Source organism: Stomoxys calcitrans, chromosome 4, assembly GCF_963082655.1.
Source record: "Stomoxys calcitrans chromosome 4, idStoCalc2.1, whole genome shotgun sequence".
Classification (NCBI taxonomy): domain Eukaryota; kingdom Metazoa; phylum Arthropoda; class Insecta; order Diptera; family Muscidae; genus Stomoxys; species Stomoxys calcitrans.
Genome location: NC_081555.1, coordinates 54,257,537 through 54,279,099, shown reverse-complemented (window position 1 = coordinate 54,279,099; position 21,563 = coordinate 54,257,537). Strand labels below are relative to the sequence as shown.

The window sequence follows — 21,563 nt, the reverse complement described above, 5'->3', positions numbered from 1 at the left end:
TATTTAGTAGAATGTAATACAACCCACTGGTAATAGGTTACAATATTTTAAAGTTTTTCTTCTCTATGTATGACTTTGATTTTAAAGCATGTTGCTGTATGAGTGACCGTTTCTATTGAATCGGGTTTAATGAAAAATATATGTTGAGATATTTGTATCTTACATTTTAAAAGTTTACTTATATATAGGAGTAGAGTATGAGTATTTCGATATATGTATGTTTGATAAATAAAAATCTCTATATATAAAATTGTATTATTATTATTATTATTATTATTATTATTATTTTGTTTGTGAGTATTTTTCTTCGATTGAGGAATAAATATGCGTGTGTTTTTTGAGTATTTTAATACTTTTAGGAATATTGAATATTTTTTAATATTTTTTCTATTATAATATCTCTTTATAGACGTGGACAATAAGTATCGTGAGCCGTTCCTAAATGAAGATAGTGTTTCAAAGAATTTGCCATAAATATGAGAGTGGAATCAGTATAAAATATTGAATATCGGTAAGAAAGCCGATAACGATTTGACCTTAACGTATTCAAAGATACTGGAAACAAAACACAACTGAATATTTTAAGAAATTCACTTCCAGTATATTAGTTAAGCACATTTTAAAATATTCTAAATTTTCTCTTAAATTGAAAAATTAAAATTTTTATTAGCATAGTGTGTATATTGAAACAGAATGACATTTTGAACATGGGATCTTCATAAGTAAACGACTCTTTGTTAAGTATTTTGATCACACTTACTTTTTCTCTTTAATTCCTTGTGTGGTTTATGTGTAGTAGTTATGTAGTTGCCTTCTTGGATCAAAGACAATCAGCAGCTTTTCTTAATTAAACAAATAGTTGTTCTATTTTTCTGAAGATTAATATGAATGGTGGGCGAAATTGGAAAAATTCTGCTGAATATCCAATATAGAAATATTTTTTACGAAAATGTGATTGTTATGAAATTTCGTATAAATCTGAATTGTTGAATGAAATTTTTTTAGCAGTACCTTTTAAAGAGTTTTTAAAAACGTTTTCGTAAAATTCAATTTACTTTAATACTTAAATTTTGATAAAGATTTTTCACGAAACATTTTTTTGAGTTACCATTTAAAGATGTTGGTGATATATTTTTAGGGAAATTTATCAATGATTTTTTTTTAACTTACAGTTTTTTGTAAACGTTAAATAACTTCTTGTTTTCTTAGTTTTACATGATATACATGTTTTGTCAAGTCAGTAATTGATTAATATTTTTGGTGTCGAAAACAACAACTGTCCTTGATAGGCAATTTTTATGGAAATTGCTTTTGCCGTGCTTTGCATGCTACTAGAGTTGCCTTTTATATTTCGGGATTAGAGAACACAAAAACAAATATTAATCATCGAAAATCGATCTATTGATTTTCAAAATATTCCCCATTAAGATTTATACACTTTTGCATGCGTTTGAGCCAATTGTCGAAGCACTTTTGCCACTTCGATTGAAGTATCTCCAAAATATGCATTCCGAATGCATCAACCGCTTCTTCAGGTGTCGAAAAACGTTGACCTCTCATTTTATTTTTTACGTACGGGAATACAAAAAAGTCATTCGGTGCCAAGTCAGGACTATACGGCGCATGACTCATCAAATCGATGTTTCGAGTGCTCAAAAATGCAGTTGTTTCGTTTTTCTAGAGCATATCTTTCGACGCGAGCCTTTTTTGAGCGAATGACAAATTGTGTGGGATCCAACGATCCTTGAGGGAGCTTTGTCGAAAAATATTGAATTAAGTTCATCGATGCACTGTTGTTGAGTTAATCCACGTCAAAAGTTGTAAGAAATAATCGCACGAAAATGTTCACGATTTAATTTAATTTTTTGAACGAGATGAATCTTTTAAGTTACTGTAAACAACACAATTAGCGCTCGTATGTCAAAACGTTCTATGTCCGTATAACTTAAAAACGTCAAGCATTACGATAGAGCTGTCCTTGGCAGATTGCAACACAAGAGTTGGCAAATCTCGAAATATAAAGGGCAACCCTCGTATCGATAACTATTTGAATATATACTGAAAATCTACCAAGTGCATTACACTTGCACTGGATAGAGTTAAAACAAGTCACGGCTAATGGGATGTTATAGATTTGATGAAAAATGGTCACTATCACTGGAAGAGAGTAAAACAAACTAATCTCAAGCTTCAGGTTGTCATTTTGTTTTCCATCCTGCTTATTGATATAATGCTAGAAACTATCAATTAGTATGTTGCTAAGTGTCTTTAAGTAGAACGCATGAATGTTTCTCAACTTGAAGCGTTTTTAAAATAAGATTTTTGGTTTGAAATGAAAATAGTTTTTTTTTGCCATAGTATTTGATAGCTTACTTGCATAATTTTAAATGGACTGTAAGTGATCAATGTTTATATACGATTAGTATATGTAAGCATATATCTTTGTTTTTGTTTTTGGTTTTTTTTAGTTTAAAATATTGCTATTTTTGTTAATGATTTTTGGTTTAATTTTGTGTTTCTTTGGTGTCATCGTCTTATTGTAGTTAATCTGCTCGGGCTTTCTCTGTTAATGTATTTTTTGTTGAAAATTCGTGTTTCGTTGTAATTTACACTATGCGTTTCATCACTTTTTTATGTCTCCGGTTTCTTTGGCATGTTTAAATCATAACTCAGTTTCAGTGAAACCACAATTCCACACGGGTTTTCTTGTTCAATTTTTATGTGCTGTCTCTCTGGTCTTCTGATTTAGATATTTTGCCCATTGTAGGAGGAAGCGTCACTTATGCGCCTATTCGCAGTGGTTTTACGATTCAAAGTGGCTGAGCCTGGCGCCAGATTAGTAGGACGTTGTAGAGAGTTATTGGCCGATGGTAAGTGATGAGTGGAGTAATTGCGTGGATTTGAAGGATAGTAGTTAAGTGGTGCCATATTGGGATTATCAATGCGCGTGGGTGAAGAGACACGAGGCCTGGGTGACACCCGTTGCATAGTGTTCAAAACTTCTTGCGGTTCTTGGTAGCCAGAATCCATGTCGTCATGATAGGAGTCCATCAATGGTGTGGGATCCTCGTAATCGTAATCGATAAAGCCATTGTTGTCGAAGGACTGAAAGAACAAGAGACAAATGTTAAATAGTATTGATGAAACTTGAAATGCTGCAAAATTAACTTGCAGGTTTGCTTTGTATGAAAGATATTTTTAATTTTGAACCCTTTGGTTCCTTGTAATAAACCAGTTTTGTAATGAAAAGAAAATCAAATCGGCCGAAAATGTATTTAATTTATTTTATCCTGTCAATCCAACAAAAATTAAAGCTTCTAGGAACCGAGCAAGGATGATCGAGAGACCGGCTTACATAGAAGCTATATCAGATTATAGACTGATTTGAACTGTATTTGGCACAGTTGTTGAAAGTCGTAACAGAACACCGCATGCAAAATTCCAGTCAAATTGGATAAAAATTGCTGCTTGTAAGAGATCAAGAAGTCAAATCGGGAGATCGGTTTATATGGGAGCTATATCTGGTTATAGACCGATTCCGACCGTACTTGGTACAGTTGTTGGAGTCATAACGGAACACCACATGCAAAATTTCAGCCAAATCGACCAACGACCTACATCAATATAAAGTATCTGTGCAAAATTTCAAGTGACTACCTTTACTTGTTCGTCCGTTATCCGGATTTCGATAAACGGAGGGACGAACATGGCTAGATCGACTCAGAACGTCGAGACGATCAAGAATTTATATACTTTATGGGATCTAAGAAGAATTTTATGTTACACACAGAATGACTAGATTAGTATACTCCCCTCTTATGGTGGTGGGTATAAAAAATAGTAATAAGCAGTGGCAATTGAATACAAACTTAAAAAAGTCTTTAAAAGTCTTTTGCATTTAAAAAGTTCCCAAATTTTGACTTTAATCGCACAATGGTAATACTAGCGTGGCTCTCGTTTTAGGGTTCGTTCGTCTTTTCAACACCAAAACAGTTTTAAAAAAATTTAATATAACCATCCTTGAAATTTTTCCTTACCCCAATTTTCAAAAACGCCATATCTCGGAGACGGGTGAACCGATTTAAGCAAAATTTTGTATGGTACCTCAAAAACACAAAATTGGTATACAATTTTGGGGTCATATAACCTGGGGCGACGCCCCATCCCTAAATCCATCCGAAAGGACTTGTGTACCGAATGGGTCAATATGGGTATCAAATGAAAGGTATTTAAGAGTAGAGTACGAATTTGGTATACAAATTTCACTCTTAATTTTCGGGGGGTCCCCTACCCAAAAAAGCCCCAAGAGGACATTTTCACCGCTTTGGGCAATATGGGTATCAAATGAAAGGTATTAAAGAGTAGAGTACGAACTTAGCATTAAAATGTTACCCTAAGTGTAGCGGGCATGCCCCACCCCCAAAAACACCACCCAACAGGGCACTTTAGCCGCTTTGGGCAATATGGGTATCAAATGAAAGGTATTCAAAAGTTGAATACAAATCTGACAAAAAAATTTATTTTTTTGTGTATTGGGGACCTCCCCACCCCCCAAAAACCCTCAACAGGACATATTTACTGATTGGGACAATATGAGTATCAAACGAAAGATATTTGGAAGCTGAGCACAAATCTGTTAAAAGAATTTGGTCCATGGTGTCTATGGGGTCTCCCCAACCCCCAAAACCGGTGTAAATGTCCAACGTCACAAAATGGGTATCGAATGAAATGACTTTGGGAGTTGACTACGAATCTGGTATACACATTTAGGAGAGTGTCTTGCATCGGCCCACCCACTAAATACCCTTCAATAAGACATGAAGTTCGATCGGGATAATATGCCAATTAAAAAAAAGGCTTGTAATCTAATGCTGGTATAAGGATTCAAATATCCGATCAAATTCAATTCATCAAATTCAAATATATTGTCGTTTGTTTCTTAGCATCGGGGGGACCGACCCTCTCCACCCAATAAATATAACGCCAAACTGTCATGTAGAATGACGGAGAATATATTGTAATCGAATGAAAGGACGTGTCGGAGGTCAATCCCCTTCCCCCTATCCTACCCAAAAACAAAAGGAATTAAAAATAATATATGAAGGCCGATCAGGATAGAATTGGACAGAAATAAAAGGTCTTTGGTAGTAGAATACAATGTTTACCCTCAAATTGGGATGGACACAGGAGGACCTGTTGATCTTTAAGAATGTGGTATCCCAAGTTGTCGCTTTGAAACATGAATTTGAATGTAGGTAACCAATACAAAAAAAGTAAGCAGTGTGAATCTGAACGAGACCTGTAGTCCTGAACAATGCTTGACATAATGGAGTTCAAACAAAATCGTGATCTAGCACGATGCAGATATTACTTCAGAGTCCGCCTCTAAACTCCCTTCAAACCGGTCATGAATGCGTATGGTGATAAATTATAGGTATTTGATAGTAGAAAACGAATTTGATATCCAATATTTTAGGCCAAATGTTTGAGGGTCGTGTCACCCCATAAACTCCCCCTAAGCCAATGGCAATGGCGGCTCAAATAAAAGAAATTTGAGAGTAGAGCACAATGCTGATATTATATCCGGGACATATTTGTGGATTATGGCAAAAAGGGGCTAAAATCAGTATCTGTTTCATGGACATGTGTTCAAGGGACGCCTCACCTCATAAATCTAATCATACATTCTTATACTGGCTACAATGAAAGGTATTTGGGAGAAGAGCATCAATAATATTCACATTGGTGCGAAATATCTGAAAGGCCGTACCAACAGGATTTATTTCCTGACGTGAACCTATAGGACTCAGATAAAATAAGAGAGTGAAAAACGGCGCAGCGGAGCGGTCCCTGTCCAGCTAGTTTCATATATAGATAATTTTTTAAAATGCATATACAAAGTACTTTGTTTTTGGGCGTGTATTTTTTGTTAGTTTGTTTGCGGTGTACCTGTATTACACCTGTGTTGGAAATTCTGGAATACTACTATTTTCAAGAAACTCCAATTGCTTGAGTAAAGGGGGGATATATTGATCTTTGGTATACTTCTTTTTGGTAAGCTGGCTTCAGGTACAATAGCACAGGATGGGACATCATCATCGGCCTCCATCTTCTTTGAGAGGTCAATAGTTCTACATCCAGGCGTTATTACAATGTTTGATTGTATAACAACAGATTCGTTATGTTGGGACAGCTGGTTGTACCAAACATTACGATAAACTTGTGTTGATACATTTCCCCGAGAAATGTAACAGCTGTCCACAAAGCTCTCTTTATATTCGAAGATTTGGCGAAATCGTGTCAGCCGTCTGAAGCCAAAAAAAAAAAAATTGTATGATTAATTACGGTGTTTAAGCCTCGTATATTCCCCCTGATCCAGGGACGTAGCCAGGATTTTATTGTTTTTTTTTTTGGGGGGGGGGGGGGCACCCCGAAAATTGCCAAAATTCTTGTTACTGTGAATACCTCAATTTTGTTTTTTTTTTAAATTGTGGTTGCTGACGTAAAGTAGACGACTGAAACAAGTTACAACAATTCTATTGTATGCCAAAATCATTAAATCCAGCTTCCTCGCTAAATGGTTATAAAATATTAAGACAATGATTTTTTGTTTCAAAATATTTGAAAAAAATGTTACAGCAATATAAATTCTCTGAATTGCGAATAGGAGGCCACCGTAGCGCAGAGGTTAGCATGTCCGCCTATGAGGCTGAACGCCTGGGTTGGAATCTTGGCGAGACCATCAGAAAAATTTTTCAGCGGTGGTTTTCCCCTCCTAATTCTGGCAACATTTGTGAGGTACTATGCCATGTAAAACTTTTCTCCAAAGAGGTGTCGTACTGCGGCACACCGTTCGGACTCGGCTATAAAAAGGAGGCCCCTTATCATTGAGCTTAAACTTGAATCGGACTGCACTCATTGATATGTGAGAAGTTTGCCCCTGTTCCTTAGTGGAGCTTTCATGGGCAAAATTTGCAATTTTTTGAATTGTGAATATACTGGTACACCCAACCCAAAGGTGTAACTGTATCGCAATTTTAATAGCTTTAGCCTTATTCTTAAAGAAAGGACATTTTGAAAGTTTTAGTGTGTAAATTTACGGATTTAAAAAAAAAACCTCTAGTCGACCGATAAATAGTGTCAAGGTATAACTTTATCGTAATTTTGAGATCTTTAGCTCAATCCGTAAATAAAGTACCATTTTTTGTGTTTTATTACCTAAATGAAGATATTTCAAAATAATCTTGTAGTTATCCGTTACATACTGCCAAGATGTACCTTTATACCTAATTTCACAGATGTAGCTCAGTCAGCAAATAAAGTACCACTTTGTACGTTTTAATACCAAAATGAACGAATATCAAAAAATCGTCTAGTCGCTCGGTGCCTAGATGTAACTGTACTCCAAATTTCAGAGCTGTAGCTCAATCTATAAAGATAGTACTAAATTGTACCAATTACAGCACTTAAGTACTTTTAATTCCCCTGCTGGTACGATTTCAACATTTCATATTTGGTACAACTTATTGTATATTTGTCAAGACATCGATAATTTTTAGTAAATTTTTTAATTTCCCATCTCCGTTTACTGTAAAAGTAAATAAGCTATTTCGTGTACTTTTTGATATCAAAATGTATGATTTGTTAAAAATTACAGTCAGCCACCACCTGGGTCTCCTTCAGTTTATGACGATGCAGGCTGGTATTGGAACCTATACAGACTTATTGCCTTCGGGGATCAGCGCTCAATAGAAATGTATCGTTGTGCGCTAAAAATTCAGGAGACGACTCAGCAGTTGTTGCTGAACACTTGCTTGAAAAACTGTCGACCACATCGCTAGGGTCTGGCGGATTGCAGGAGATTGAAAATCCCCTTGCCGCAATCGATACAGCAGGGGATGGCATCGAAACGGGGCCCCACAAGCCCTGTGTGGGTGGGCCATCCAGTTGGACTGGGCTCAAGGTGTGCGCTAGCGGGGAAGCACGGAACTCAAAAAGTACTTCGACAGCAGTAGCTAGTGATGCATCTAAGGAGGAATCGTCCACCCCACAAGTGTCCAGTGTCCTGAGGGAGATGCCGCCATCAAACTTTAAGCTGAAGCCGCTTCTTTAGGGAAATAGAGCCTCATTGTAGGAAGTGATGCTAATGCACATGAACAGATATGGGTAAGTTCGGATGTCAACGAAAGGGGTGAGCCGCTTATTGAATATATTATTAGTTGCAATCGGGGGTTTTGTAATAAAGGGGATAAACCGACCTTTTTACCAGGAGCAGGCAGGAGGTACTAGATATTACCTTTGTATCGGAAGATATAAGCGAAAGAATATGCGACTGGGAAGTGTTGGATGACCTTGGAGAAAATACTGCAGAAGTGGTTCCTCGGCTAAACAGAAGAACGGAAAAGCAAATGGCTACTGAGGAAGATATAGACATAATGGTCAAGCGGATCACGAAGGCCCTGAATGACTCGCTTGTGTCGGCATGTCCTAGTGCCAAGCCAAGGGGCAAACAGCGACCGCCATGGTGAACCCCACAGCTGTTTGGTCTAAGGAAGGACTGCAGAAAACTCTTCAACAGAGTAAAATCCACAAGAGCACCACACGGTTGGGACATCTATAAGGCTGAGTTAAGAAGATATAAAGGCGAGCTGAGAAAGGCTCAGAAAAAATCCTGGCTAGAATTCTGCAGCTCCGTGGAGGATACATCAATCTTCCTAAGCCTAGGCAAAATCCATTGGGCGATAAGAACTTTCGACTCCCTTAAATCGTCTGATAGACTGGTTCCTTGGCTTATGGAGGTATACTCTGCTTGTATCAGCATGTCATATATACCTGTGGGATGGAGAGACACGAAGGCCATTTTCATTCCGAAAGCAGGAAAGCCTTACTACACGAACGCGAACGATTTTCGTCCTATTAGCCTGTCATCCTTTATGCTGAAAACTCTTGAAAGGTTGATAGAAACATATCTTAGGGCATATATCCCTGGAGATCGCCTGACGCGGCAGCAGCATGCGTATAGTAAAGACAAATCCACTAAAAGAGCCCCTCACGACCAAGTCGGCTACATAGAGGGTTCTCTCGCTATCAAGGTACAATGGTAGCATTTATTGACATTGAACGTGCTTTCGATAATGTAAAGCCGACGTCAATGATGAAGGAGTTGGAGTTTCTAGGCATCAACTCTGCTGTGAGAAAATTTATTAATAACTTACTTACTAAAAGATGCATTACGGCAGTCTTTGGATCTGTGGATCTAAAATGATGGGTCAGTAGAGGAACACCTCAAGCAGGTGTACTGTCTCCTCTACTTTGGAATTTAGCCATTAACAATATTTTATTGTATCTGGAAGAAAAAGGTGTAAAAGCGGAAAGTTTCCCAGCACTCTAAGAGATATACTTCAGGAAGTTCGACGTGCAATAGCGAAGAGGGCTACCGAAAGTGGTCTTGGCGTAAATCCATGCAAGACAGAAGTAGTTCAGGAGATACAAATTACCTACAGTGGCAGGTGTTGTGGTCTGGTGGACGTCGCTTCAATAGTCCTCCTTCTGCTCAATACTTAACCGTATCCAAAGGATGTCTTGTTTGCGCATCACAGCCGCAATGAGGACGACACCATCTGATGCACTGAATTTAATGCTATATCTTATGCCTCTGGACATTGAGGCTAGACAAATTGCAGCGACCACTGAGGTTAAGGGAGCTTTCTCATTGGTCATGTGGCGGCTACGGACACTGTGCTATCCTTGATACAATGTCCCATGATAAAGGAAGTGTGGATTACATCCTGCCTGAGTCGCTTTTTGATAAAAAGTACTGTACCACTATTCCTGAAATAACCAATTGGAACTACGATATTCCCGGTAATAGAAGTTACATATATTTTCAACAAAAACGGATAATAAATGCGCCCACAGATCGATCTGTGTGGCAGCTATATCTAACTATGGTCCGAGTGGGTGTCGGGAGTCTTAAAGCAGTACACTTTTTGAATAAATAAAAATAAATGTGCCCTTAAGCTAAGGTCGGCCTATACGTCAGCTATATCTAAATATATCCCTATTTTCACAAAATTCAAGACAGATGTTTAGATACAACTCACTATTCCAAATTTCAGCGAAATCGGGTATTAAATGCGCCTGTTATAGGCCTAAGACCCAAAATCGGCCTATATGGCAACAATATCCAAATATGTTTCAATCTGGACCATATTTGGTTCAGGCATCGACTGACCTAATAGAATTCACTATTGAGAGTTTCAGCGAAATCGGCTAATAAATACGTCTGTAATAGACTTAATTAGGCAGATCGGTCTATATGGCAGCTGTATGTTAATATGGCCTGATATACACCATATTCGTCGGATGTCAGGACCCCTAATACAACTCAGCTATCCAAATATATTCTGATTTGGCCCATTCAAGAACTTAACCTGCGTATAAAAGAAATTGGTAAGGTTAGGTAAGAGTGGCAGTCCTTTACAGACTCACTTAGACAATTGTAAGTCCATTGTGATACCACAGTAGCGACAGACAAAGGCTTCTGGCGGGAATCGAACCCACGACCCCTGCACTGGTAATCCAAGCACGCTACCAACTCGAAGTTTCAACTCAATCTCTTAATTTTTGAAGACTGTAGCGTGATTAAAACTGACGGGCACACGGACATCGTTAAATCGTCTTAGACTCTTACGACGATCCGAAAAAATATATATATTGGGTTGCCCAAAAAGTAATTGCGGATTTTTTAAAAGAAAGTAAATGCATTTTTAATAAACCTTAGAATGAACTTTAATCAAATATCCTATTTTACACTTTTTTTCTAAAGCAAGCTAAAAGTAACAGCTGATAACTGACAGAAGAAAGAATGCAATTACAGAGTCACAAGCTGTGAAAAAATTTGTCAACGCCGACTATATGAAAAATCCGCAATTACTTTTTGGGCAACCCAATATATACTTTGTGGGATCGGAAATGAATATTTCGATGTGTGCAAACGGAATAACTAAATGAAAATACATACATGGGCGTAACTTGGCCCTCAGTAGTTCCGAGAGCCAGATTTGAACTTTACGTGCAAATTTCAGCCAAACAAAAATTGTGGCTCCAAGAAGTAGGAGCCACATGGACATTTTAATCCATATGGTCCATTTACATATTTGCTTAGCCTATATCGTTGGATGCCTCTTATTACATACGTACAATTCATTTACATATGAGTTCATAAGCAATTTTTCGGGTTTTTTTAAGCACACATTTTGAACATACCTTTATTGGTGTCCGCTTAATATAATCACGATACGGCTGGTTCGGGGTCTTGGTACGATAATCGACAACTTCATAGTGGCCATTCGTCTCCTGGGCCGTGGTCACAGGATAATCGGTGATAAAATGTCGTGTACCGTGTGGCGTTAAAGTGGCCCATAACAAACGGCTGTCGCTGGCCATTTGGCTTTGTAGCGTGTCACGACTATTGGCCGACGTGCAAGGATAGAGAATGCCTCCAGCCATAAAGGGGTTCGACTTCGATGGCTCGCCCAATGCAGACATAGTGCCCTGCTTGATGTTGCTGTCGTGATACGATAAATTGCAACTGGAGAAAAGTGTGCTGTAATTTAAGATACATGCAACCGGGTTGCCTTTAGTGACGATCTATTTTACAATAACAACAAGAACTTACTCTCGACATTTCAGCAGAATAACGGCCAGAAGTCCACCAAGTATTAATACGCCAACACAGGAGGAAATTAAAACGAAGAGCCATGTATTTTCCATGCCGCTATTGGCACCAGTGAGTTCAACGAATTCCATGCCACTTTCGCGAGGATGAGGATTTGGATCGCACATCAAAGTGGCAAAGCAAGGATGAGAATCATTGTTGGGCGATAGTAGGACAGCCGTTTTTGGCAATAGGAACGATGGCAATGGGGGTGGTGGCATCGACAGTATGGAGTCCGGGGGCGGGGGTGCACTGAATGCGCAATTACCAACGCAATTACCCAGCATCGTGTTGGTCTGCTGTAATGGAAGAGAGCATGAAAGGTTCTTCGTGCACTAAATGAATGTAGCATGCATTTAATTGTTGTGTGTGGCGAGTCTGTTATTAACGTTGCATATATGTGTGTGATGTGCATGAACAACTTTAGCGTACAAAATATCAAGGAGTCAGACTGCATTTTATGTTCTTTAATTGCTAATTGTTGAACACATCAATATATTCACACTCGGAAAAATGTTATTGATATAATTACGACGACAATGAATTGAATCTAGAAAGTTCCCTTAGCTTGGTACCACAATCGCAGAGCTATCGAATAATCCTATAACACAAACTTGATTTGAAATTTACTCAAACTTAGATTGTTTTGTTTAATTTTTTTGCAGAATCCATGGGGGTGGGTTCCCAAGTTTCGACCCGGCCGAACTTAGAACGTTTTTACTTGTTTTACTTCTATACTCATATTTATTATAACCTCCACCATAGGATGGAGGTATAATAACTTCGTCATTCCGTTTGTAACACATCGAAATATTGGTTTTAGACCTCATAAAATATATATACTTTTGATAGCCATGACATTTAACGTTGGTCTAGCTATGTCCGTCCATCTGTGTTTCTATGATCACTAACATGTGTGCCATAGTTCCCATATAAACCGATCTCCCGATTTTACTTCTTGAGCCTCTAGAGGGAGTGATTCTTATCCGATTTGGCTGAAATTTTGCAAAGTGAATTTTTCTATGATTTCTAATATACGTGCCATGTATGGTGGGAATAGGTCCAAAATCTGATAAAGTTTCCATATTAACCGATCTCCCGATTATTTTTCTTTAGCCTCTACAGTGGGTAATTCTTTTCCGATTTAGCTGAAATTTTGCACAACGACTTTTCCTATGTTCTCTCGCATGAATGCCAAATACAGTCTGAATCGTTCCATAATCTGATATAGCTTCAATATGAACTGATCTTCCGATTTTACTTCTCCAGAGCGCAATTCTTATCCGATTTGGTTGAAATTTTGCATCCAACATCCAAGTCAAGTGGAGCTCCATTAGCATAGGAATTATTATCCATTATCCTTTATTTGCCTGTTAAGAGATACAACTTGACAAATGCAATCCATGGTAGGGTATAAATAAGATTCGGACCGGCCGAACTTAGCACGCTTTCAATTGTTAGTTACTCGTTGTACTTATTTTATTTATTACTAGCTAAACCGGGCCCGCTCCCCTGGCCTTCTTTTACTTTATATGGAGCAAAATTAATTTTTTGAATATAAGGTGTACTCCATTCTTAAAATACTTTATTTCAGCCCGATATTCTCATGATGTTTGATTTCGGGGGTGAAGTGGTCCCCTAGACACTTGGCCCTAAAAAAATATCTGCATCGTGCTCTTTTCTCAAATACCTCATATTGCCATTAGTTTAAGGGGAGTTTACAGGATGAGACGTCCCCCAAACACATGGTCCTAAAATTGGTTATCAAATTCGTTTTCTAAGCCAAATTGGCATGGTCGACAAATTTTTACACTTTGAAGGGTGTTTTGGGGAAGGAGTGATGCCTTCAATAATGGGTTTCCCAAAAAGTAATTGCGGATTATTTAAAAGAAAGTAAATGCATTTTTAATAAAACTTAGAATGAACTTTAATCAAATATACTTTTTTTCTAAAGCAAGCTAAAAGTAACAGCTGATAACTGACAGTAGAAATAATGCAATTACAGAGTCACAAGCTGTGAAAAATTTTGTCAACGCCGACTATATGAAAAATCCGCAATTACTTTTTGGGCAACCCAATACATTGTCCTACATTTGGATATCGAATTCGTATTCCACTCCCACATACCTTTATTTGAGCCCCATACTGCGATGGTCAGTAAAAACATGCTGTTTGTGGGTTATTTTGGGAAAGAGGTAGACCCCCAGAAAAATGGTCCCGAAAGTGGGTATCAATTCTTGCTCTACCCCCAATACCTTTCATTTAAGCCCCACATTAACATGGTCGGTAAATTTGCCCGATTTAGGGGTGTTTTGGGGAGTGGGGTGGTCCTCCAAACTCTAAGCCATGAAAATATATCAGCAACGTGCTCTATTCTCATATATCTATATATCATTTATTTGAACCTAATATTTAATATGTTTAATATTAATTCATTTTGTAATCTCAAATACCATTCATTTAAACCCCTTTTTGCAAAAGCCAGCAAATATCTCCGGTTTGGGGTATGGGACCTAAAAACTATGAATATCGAGCTCCACTGTCTTGAAGACCCAAATTGTCTTGGTGAGCAAATACGTCCTATTTGAGGGGTGTTATGGTAGTGAGACGTCCCCTAGTTGGTCCTGAATATTGGTATCCGATTTATGGTCTACTCCCAAATATCTATCGTATTGGGAGTAGACTCGTCCGAAATTTAGATACCAAATTTTTGTTTGTAGGTTACTATAAGGGAGCACCCAAAATTTCGCTTAAATCGCACCACCTATCTCCGAGACGTGGCGTTTCTGGAAATTAGAGTAAGGGGGAGGGTCCGCCCCCCTCAGATATAAAAAATGTAGTACCCTGTTTCCACCATCTGTGAAAATTTCAAGAAAATCGGTTTAGACGTTTCTGAGTCTATAAGGAACGCACAAACAAACAAACCTACAAACACAAATTGATTTTTATATTTGTTTTACCTTTTTTATGGTGCTTTTTGCGCTGTTAACAAACACTGTCTGCTGGCTGTTCGTAGCTGAAATTTCTGCTATTTCAGTCCTATTATCCTAAATGTTCACCATTTGAGTAAAGCAGATTGGCTTCTGAGAAGTTGGAAATGTCTATTGCTTCATTTGTGATAGAATTGTTAGTTGGCATATTTAAATACAATATGCCAAATTTCATCCAAATCACATAAGGGTGTTAATTGAAGATTGCGCGCAATGCTGCCAATTGTGAAAATATATTAGACCAATTGTGCTGACTAAAAAAACACGAAGTGAAAAAAGTTTCTTTGAACACCCATTTTTGTAAAAGTCTTCAACAATCTAAACACATAGTGTACCTTTCCATGGTTGCATGTGTTTAATACCGAAACAAAAATTTTAAGTAAAATTACCTATTCTTTTGAAGGCAAAGTTGTATATGCCGAAACAATAATGTATGCTGTAAAAAGGAGAACAATTGTTTGCTATAGTAGCAAATGTTATATGTCGGTTCAGCAGTAATACACGTCCAATATTTTAGCAGATCTTTTAGTTAAAATAGCAGTAATATGTTTGCAAACACAGCAGTATTGTATACTTTCCAATTTTCAGCATACAAAAACTGCTGTTTAAGTAAACTTATTTGCTAATTTGAATAACAAATTTCGTTGAGTGTATTCTCCCTCAAAAGTGGCAATTTTTACTGGAAAATAACTGAACATATCTATTATGCGGGGCACCACGACAGCTAAGTTGCTAGCGAGCTCGCATTACTAGTTTTGGGTTTGTAGGTTCGTTACCCGTCAGCGAGTTTGGCCTATCACTTCTCAGACATTAAAATGGAAAAAGTCCGTCAGTGAGTCTAAAGTCAGACTAAAAAACTTTAAATTTAAACTAAAAAACTTTAAATTTAAACTAGGGTCTCAGTTTAAAAATCCTTAAAATTTCAAAGCTTTCTCTGTCAAGTATCAATACAAGGCATACTTCAACAACTAAAATCATTAATTCAGTTACCAAAATTGTTGAGCATCAACATTTTTCACATAATAATAAGGTTTGGGGTTAGGTTAGGTTGAAAGAGGGTGCAGATATTAATCCGCCCCATGCCATGGACATACACCTAAGCTAAGTAACCTCTAAAAAGAACATTTTAAGTTAGGAATTCCGTGCTGCTTACAAAATTCTTAATTGTTTTCAATACCCTTCCCCTAAGTTGGTTAATGTCTGGTATTGTGTCTCCACCTAAGTACCGGTATCTGTTAGACGCGAAAGCCGGGCAATGACAAAGGAAATGCTCCAACGTCTCTTCATCTTCCCCGCATGCCCTACACATGCAATCACTTGCCGCACCGATTTTACATAAGTGAGCTCGTAGTCCTATGTGTCCTGTTATGATACCAATAGCTATACTGACCTCCTTCTTGCTTCCTTTCAGTAATGGTCTCGTCTTCTCTGGATCCCCCCATAGGATTTTCGCCGTCCTGCCGACCGTTTCGATATGTCACAATGTTGCATGCGCATTTCTCGCCTACTCTCTTAACTCGGACTGCGTCGCCCCGAAAGGCTTCGGGTTAACCAAGTTTACCGCCAAATCGTCTGTCCTTTAATTTCCCCTTATTCCATTATGGTCCTGCACTCAAACGATGCGGATTTTGATATCCTCAGAGAAGGCGTTAATCTCCTTCTCACACTGAAAGACTGTTCGTGACCTTACCGTCCTGGTTGTTATTGCCCTTATGACAATTTTGCTGTCGGTAAAGATGTTCACACTCGACGTCCTCGCAGTCTAAAACAGATCTCAGTCCCTGGGTTGTCAATGTAGACCCCTAGACCCACTCTGTCCTCTAGCTTTGATCCATCCGTGTAATATAATCTTCCAATACTAGGGTTCTGTCAATCCAAGACTGTGCCGATGGCAGCTGTGCCTCGAACTCGACTTCAAGGTTCATCTCTGGTATCCAATCGGAAACCTCTTCCCTTCCTTCCAGGTTTCCTATCGTCGCCTCGATTATACCGCGATGGTATGAGCTGCTCCCATCCTCAATTCATTCTCCCATCGCCTTAAGTCTGATAGCCGCAGTGGCTGCCTCACACTTAATTTGTATGTCAATGGGTCGGATATCTATTGGGTTGCCCAAAAAGTAATTGCGGATTTTTCATATAGTCGGCGTTGACAAATTTTTTCACAGCTTGTGACTCTGTAATTGCATTCTTTCTTCTGTCAGTTATCAGCTGTGACTTTTAGTTTGCTTTAGAAAAAAAGTGTAAAAAAAGTATATATGATTAAAGTTCATTCTAAGTTTTATTAAAAATGCATTTACTTTCTTTTAAAAAATCCGCAATTACTTTTTGGGCAACCCAATTCAGTAGAATAGCCTACAGAGCCCTAGTGGGCGTGTTCCTCATCGCTCCGCCTATGCCAAGACAACATGTTCTCTGAACCTGTTGTATGGTCCTTGTTGCACTTTTTCTCTAAGCAGTCCACCAAACTACTGAGGCGTAAGTAAGTATTGGTCTAATCATGCTCCTGTAGAGCCAGTGGACTATCCTGGGATTCAGTCCCCATTTCGAGCCTAAGGTCCGTCTACATAGTGCCCAACATATGTGAGCTTTCTCAGAACGCTCCTGAATGTGACACTTCCAATTCAGTTTCCTGTCCAAGATCACACCTAAGTATTTGACCTTGTCAGATATCGAAATCGGTTTATATGGTTTATCCAGTCTCTAAGGACCGGATAATAATATTTTTTTTTGAATTTTTTTCTGTATACTTTTAAATAACGCTAAGCGTATGCTTTAACCAACAGTGTTCGCAAAAAAAAAATCAAAGCAAAATTCGACATTAGTTTAGCGATTGAAAAGCAAGTAAAAATCGGTCTGGCCGGGCGAAATCGTGGATACCGCTTAAAATATAACCTTATAAACTAATTTGAGCTTGCATTATGTTATATCTACCAAATCAAAGGTATTGGTAGAGGCTTTTAGGGAGTCAAAAAGTTAAATTATGGGTTAAGTTTAAATGGGAACTATCGTATATCAGTTCAAACATCATACTTGGCACGAATGTTGAAGATCAGAACAGAAGTTTTTGTTATAAATTAAAGCCAAATCAAAAAAAAACATGAAGACTCTAGATATTCAAGATTTGTACATGGGGGCCATATCCAAAACTGAATCGATGTGACCCATTTGCAATCTCCAAGGACCTTCAATAAGATGTATCAGTGCAAAATTGCAAGCGGATATCTTTATTCGCTCGAACGCTAAAGTGATTTTGACAGACGCACGTTGGGATGTTGCTAGATCGATCAATAATACGAGGTGTTACAAATGGAATGTCATGATAAATATACCCCCCTATGGTGGTGGGTATAAAATATGTGATTAAAAATTGGCGTCTTTCGAAAATAACATATATGATAGTGTTGATACAAACCATATGTGGTAGCTGTAAACAAGTTAAAGCGTGCTAAGTTCCGCCGGGCCGAATATTATATGCCCTCCAACTTGGATCGCATTTGACAAGTCCTTTGAATGACTTTTTCAAATATATGTAAGCTTTATCAAGTTATTGATCGATATGTACATTCTTGTCATGGCTGTAAGAAGTCATAGAAAAATATTGTACCACCTCAAAAATTTCAGACAAATCGAGAAATAATTGCGCCCTCCAGAGGCTCTGAAAGTCGAATTGGGAGATCGGTTTATATGGCAGCTATATATACTTGGCACTGTTGTTGGAAGTCACAACAAAACACCTCACGCAAAATTTTGAGCTAAATTGGATAAGAATTGCGCTCTCCGGAAGCATAAGAAGTCAAGACCCAAGATCGGTTTATATGACAGCTACATCAAAAAACTGACCGATTTGACCCATTTACAATCCCAACTGACCCACACTTATAAGATTTATTTGTGCAAAATTTCCAGTTCCCAGCTTTATTTCATCGAAAGTTAGCGTGCTTTCGACAGACGGACGGACGGATGGACATGGCTAAATCGACTTAGAATGTCATGACGATCAAGAATATATATGCCTTATGGGGTCTAAGACGAATATTTCGAGGTGTTACTAACGGAATGACAAAGAATACCTCCATCCTATGGTGGAAGGTTTAAAAATATGTTGTACAAATTGATGTCCTTAAGTTTTAATTTAACATAGACTTGCATTAAATGTTTTTGTTTTTTAACAAATTTAATCTTGATTTTGCCTCTTGCTCCGTTACTACTACTGTGGTATAGAGTATTAAAACAAAGTCAGTTTTAATGCGAGAACATACACCTACCTAGTTTTTTTTAGAATAAGAATTAGCAATCACAATCACTTTCTAGTCAGTAATAAACATATCCTTCTGACAGTTTGTTCTTGTATTTTTGTGGACAAAGTAGTAAATGCGTAGTACCCACCACCGTAGAATAGGAGGTATATTCATTTAGTCATTCCGTTCGCAACACATCGAAATATCAATTTCCGACCCTACAAAGTATATATATTTCGGATTGTCGTTGTTGAAATAGTGAGTTGTTTTTGGCCTCCCGACATCCGATCCAAATATGGTTCAGATCGGACTATATTTGGATATAGCTGCCATATAGACCGATCTGCCGATAAAGGGTTTAAAGTCCATGAAAGCTTTATTTATTACCCGATTTCGCTGAAATTTAAAACAGTGAGTTGTTTTGAGCCTCCCGATATCCGAGCTTAATATGGTTGAGGTCGGACTATATTAAGATATAGCTGACATATGGATTGATATCCCGATAAAGGGTCTGAAGCCCATAAAAGCTTTATTTTTTATCCGATTTCGCTGAAATTTGCAACAGTGGGTAGTTTTAGGTCTCCTGACATCCGTCTCAACTATCCGTCTCGGATCGGACTGTATTTGGATATAGCTGTTATATGCCGATTGCCGATATGCCGATTAAGGGTCTGAAGCTTATAAAAATTTAAGTTTTTACCCGATTTTGTTGAAATTTGAAATACAAAATTCAACAGTGACTTATATTTAGTAGACCACTCAATGTCCGTGCGAATTTGGGTGCATAAGTTATCCAATTTTCGCCGGTTTGGGACGAAAGGGGTTTACATATATACCCGAGGTGGTGGGTATCCAAAGTTCGACCCGGCCGAACTTAATGCATATTTACTTGTTTGGATTTTCTAAAAACTACGCAATAGTTTCGATGAATATGTTCCTAAGACTTCGAGTTATATTACAATATTATGTTTATTTATAAACCTGCATCCACTAAATTCGGCCAAAAGTATTTTCCAATGGCAATTAGCACTGGCACTACGTTTTATAAAAAATCGGCTCATTTATCTGCACAGCACTTGACATTCTGACAACCATTATGCTTCCCAAATTTCTTTTGTATTAGTTTAACTCTCAAAGAGTTTTGTCATCCATTAGTTTGTTTTGACTTCCACAATATAAGTGAAGGTATTACAATATATAAATTTCGATATCCACAATATAAGTGAAGGTATTATTATTTATATTGGTTCAGATTAAAATTCTTTTCCCAGTTATATCCTCTGTGGTGTAGGCTACTAAAAGTTTGGCTTGGTTCAATTAAAGCCCTCTAATTTGTTGACAAACTTTCATACTGAAATGCATTCACTACTCTCTTAACATTACTTTAATTTTTTAAAAGTTGATTTCTATTAAATTTCAAAGCTGTCAATGTTAAAGTTTAGAAGTTTGAATTTGATTAAATTATGATTTTCTCGAGAAAAGAATTAAAGTAGTCGAATTATGGCGTAAATAACAACAACTTTATTTCGATTGGTTTTCCTTCGAACTGATACGATTTTAAAAAGATGAAATTCGCTTAGCTTATAATTGTACACTTCTACTTTTTCTGTTAGAAATTGAAATTACAGAAATATATAGCTGCAATGAACTTATTTAAGGCGTAATCTTGGGCTTGGTTGATTTAAAAATATGTTAAGTCAAAAAACACACTTATTTATATTCTAAGGTATTGAGCACATTTGTATGTACAATGTTTTAACAACATTCAATAATTTTTTTTTTATTTTTTTATTGGTTCCCGACTTATTATTTTTACCACAAAAAAGGTCAAATGTTTGCACTGCTCCTTCTCTGTATATGTGTTTGTCCGTTGTGTTAGTTTGTATATACAGGACTTTTACCTGCATTGTCCCTTTGCCAAGGGAGTGAGTAATTGCCTTTGGAAAAATCAATTTTCCCCAAATTGAGTACACATTGATGTACACACATAAGGTCAACTCAATGGGGAGCCAGACAGAGAAGGTCCTTGCTTAGAATGTGTGTTAGGAAAATGCTATGCGTTTTATGTTACAGCATTTGGACAGACGACAAGCAGCTAATAACTTACCAATAATGCAAATAAATTTATTATTTATAAATTATTCCTTTTTCCTGTCGAGTATATGTATTTTTCTATTTCTGACGGAATTTGACTTTGAAGGAAACAACGATTTGTGGGTTACCTTTTCGAATTGTGGCTGAAATGGAACTGAGACTACGTAGAAAGGATAAAATGAAAATCTCTATCGTAGCTGGAGTTTCTTAAATATTGAGAGACTTTGTCAAACAAACAGAGAGCTATGAAGTGTGGAAGAGAGAGAGAGAGAGAAAGTGTAATAGACTGAAATTTCTAGTCTTTATAACAAACCCATAGGAATATACATATACATAAATCATGCAATGTAATTAACAAATGACTTTATTATCTGTTATTGTTGAATTGTGCCAAAATAGATAATTTTTACATTTAATTGTTATTTCGTTATTATATGTAATCGAAAAATCTGAAACTAATGCGCATGTTCTGCTCTCAAATGAATTATTTACATGTATCTTTCACCTTCGAAAATGTACTCT

General features: G+C 37.4%; 1 protein-coding gene across 3 annotated transcripts; it reads right to left on the bottom strand.

Moving 5' to 3' along the window:
* Positions 1-760: 760 nt before the first annotated feature.
* On the bottom strand, positions 761-21,200 carry LOC106093063 (uncharacterized). 3 transcript variants are annotated; one of them, XM_013260042.2, is made up of 4 exons: positions 21,055-21,200; positions 11,681-12,018; positions 11,269-11,608; positions 761-3,105 (listed from the first exon to the last, which is right to left on the bottom strand). In XM_013260042.2, the coding sequence occupies exons 2-4, from the start codon at positions 12,004-12,006 to the stop codon at positions 2,746-2,748; spliced, it is 1,026 nt and encodes a 341-aa protein (XP_013115496.1). In that variant the 5' UTR covers positions 12,007-12,018; positions 21,055-21,200; the 3' UTR covers positions 761-2,745. The 3 variants fall into 3 exon arrangements, with proteins under 3 accessions (XP_013115496.1, XP_013115497.1, XP_013115498.1); XM_013260043.2 differs by having other exon boundaries at positions 11,681-12,015; positions 21,055-21,194; XM_013260044.2 differs by having other exon boundaries at positions 11,681-12,015; positions 21,170-21,180.
* Positions 21,201-21,563: the final 363 nt, after the last annotated feature.

Coding starts and splice junctions, on each gene's coding strand:
- LOC106093063 (XM_013260042.2), bottom strand. CDS start 12,006: ATGCTGGGTAATTGCGTTGGTAATTGCGCATTCAGTGCACCCCCGCCC. Junction 11,609..11,680: donor ATTCTGCTGAAATGTCGAGA/GTAAGTTCTTGT, acceptor CTTAAATTACAG/CACACTTTTCTCCAGTTGCA. Junction 3,106..11,268: donor TTAAGCGGACACCAATAAAG/GTATGTTCAAAA, acceptor TTGTTCTTTCAG/TCCTTCGACAACAATGGCTT.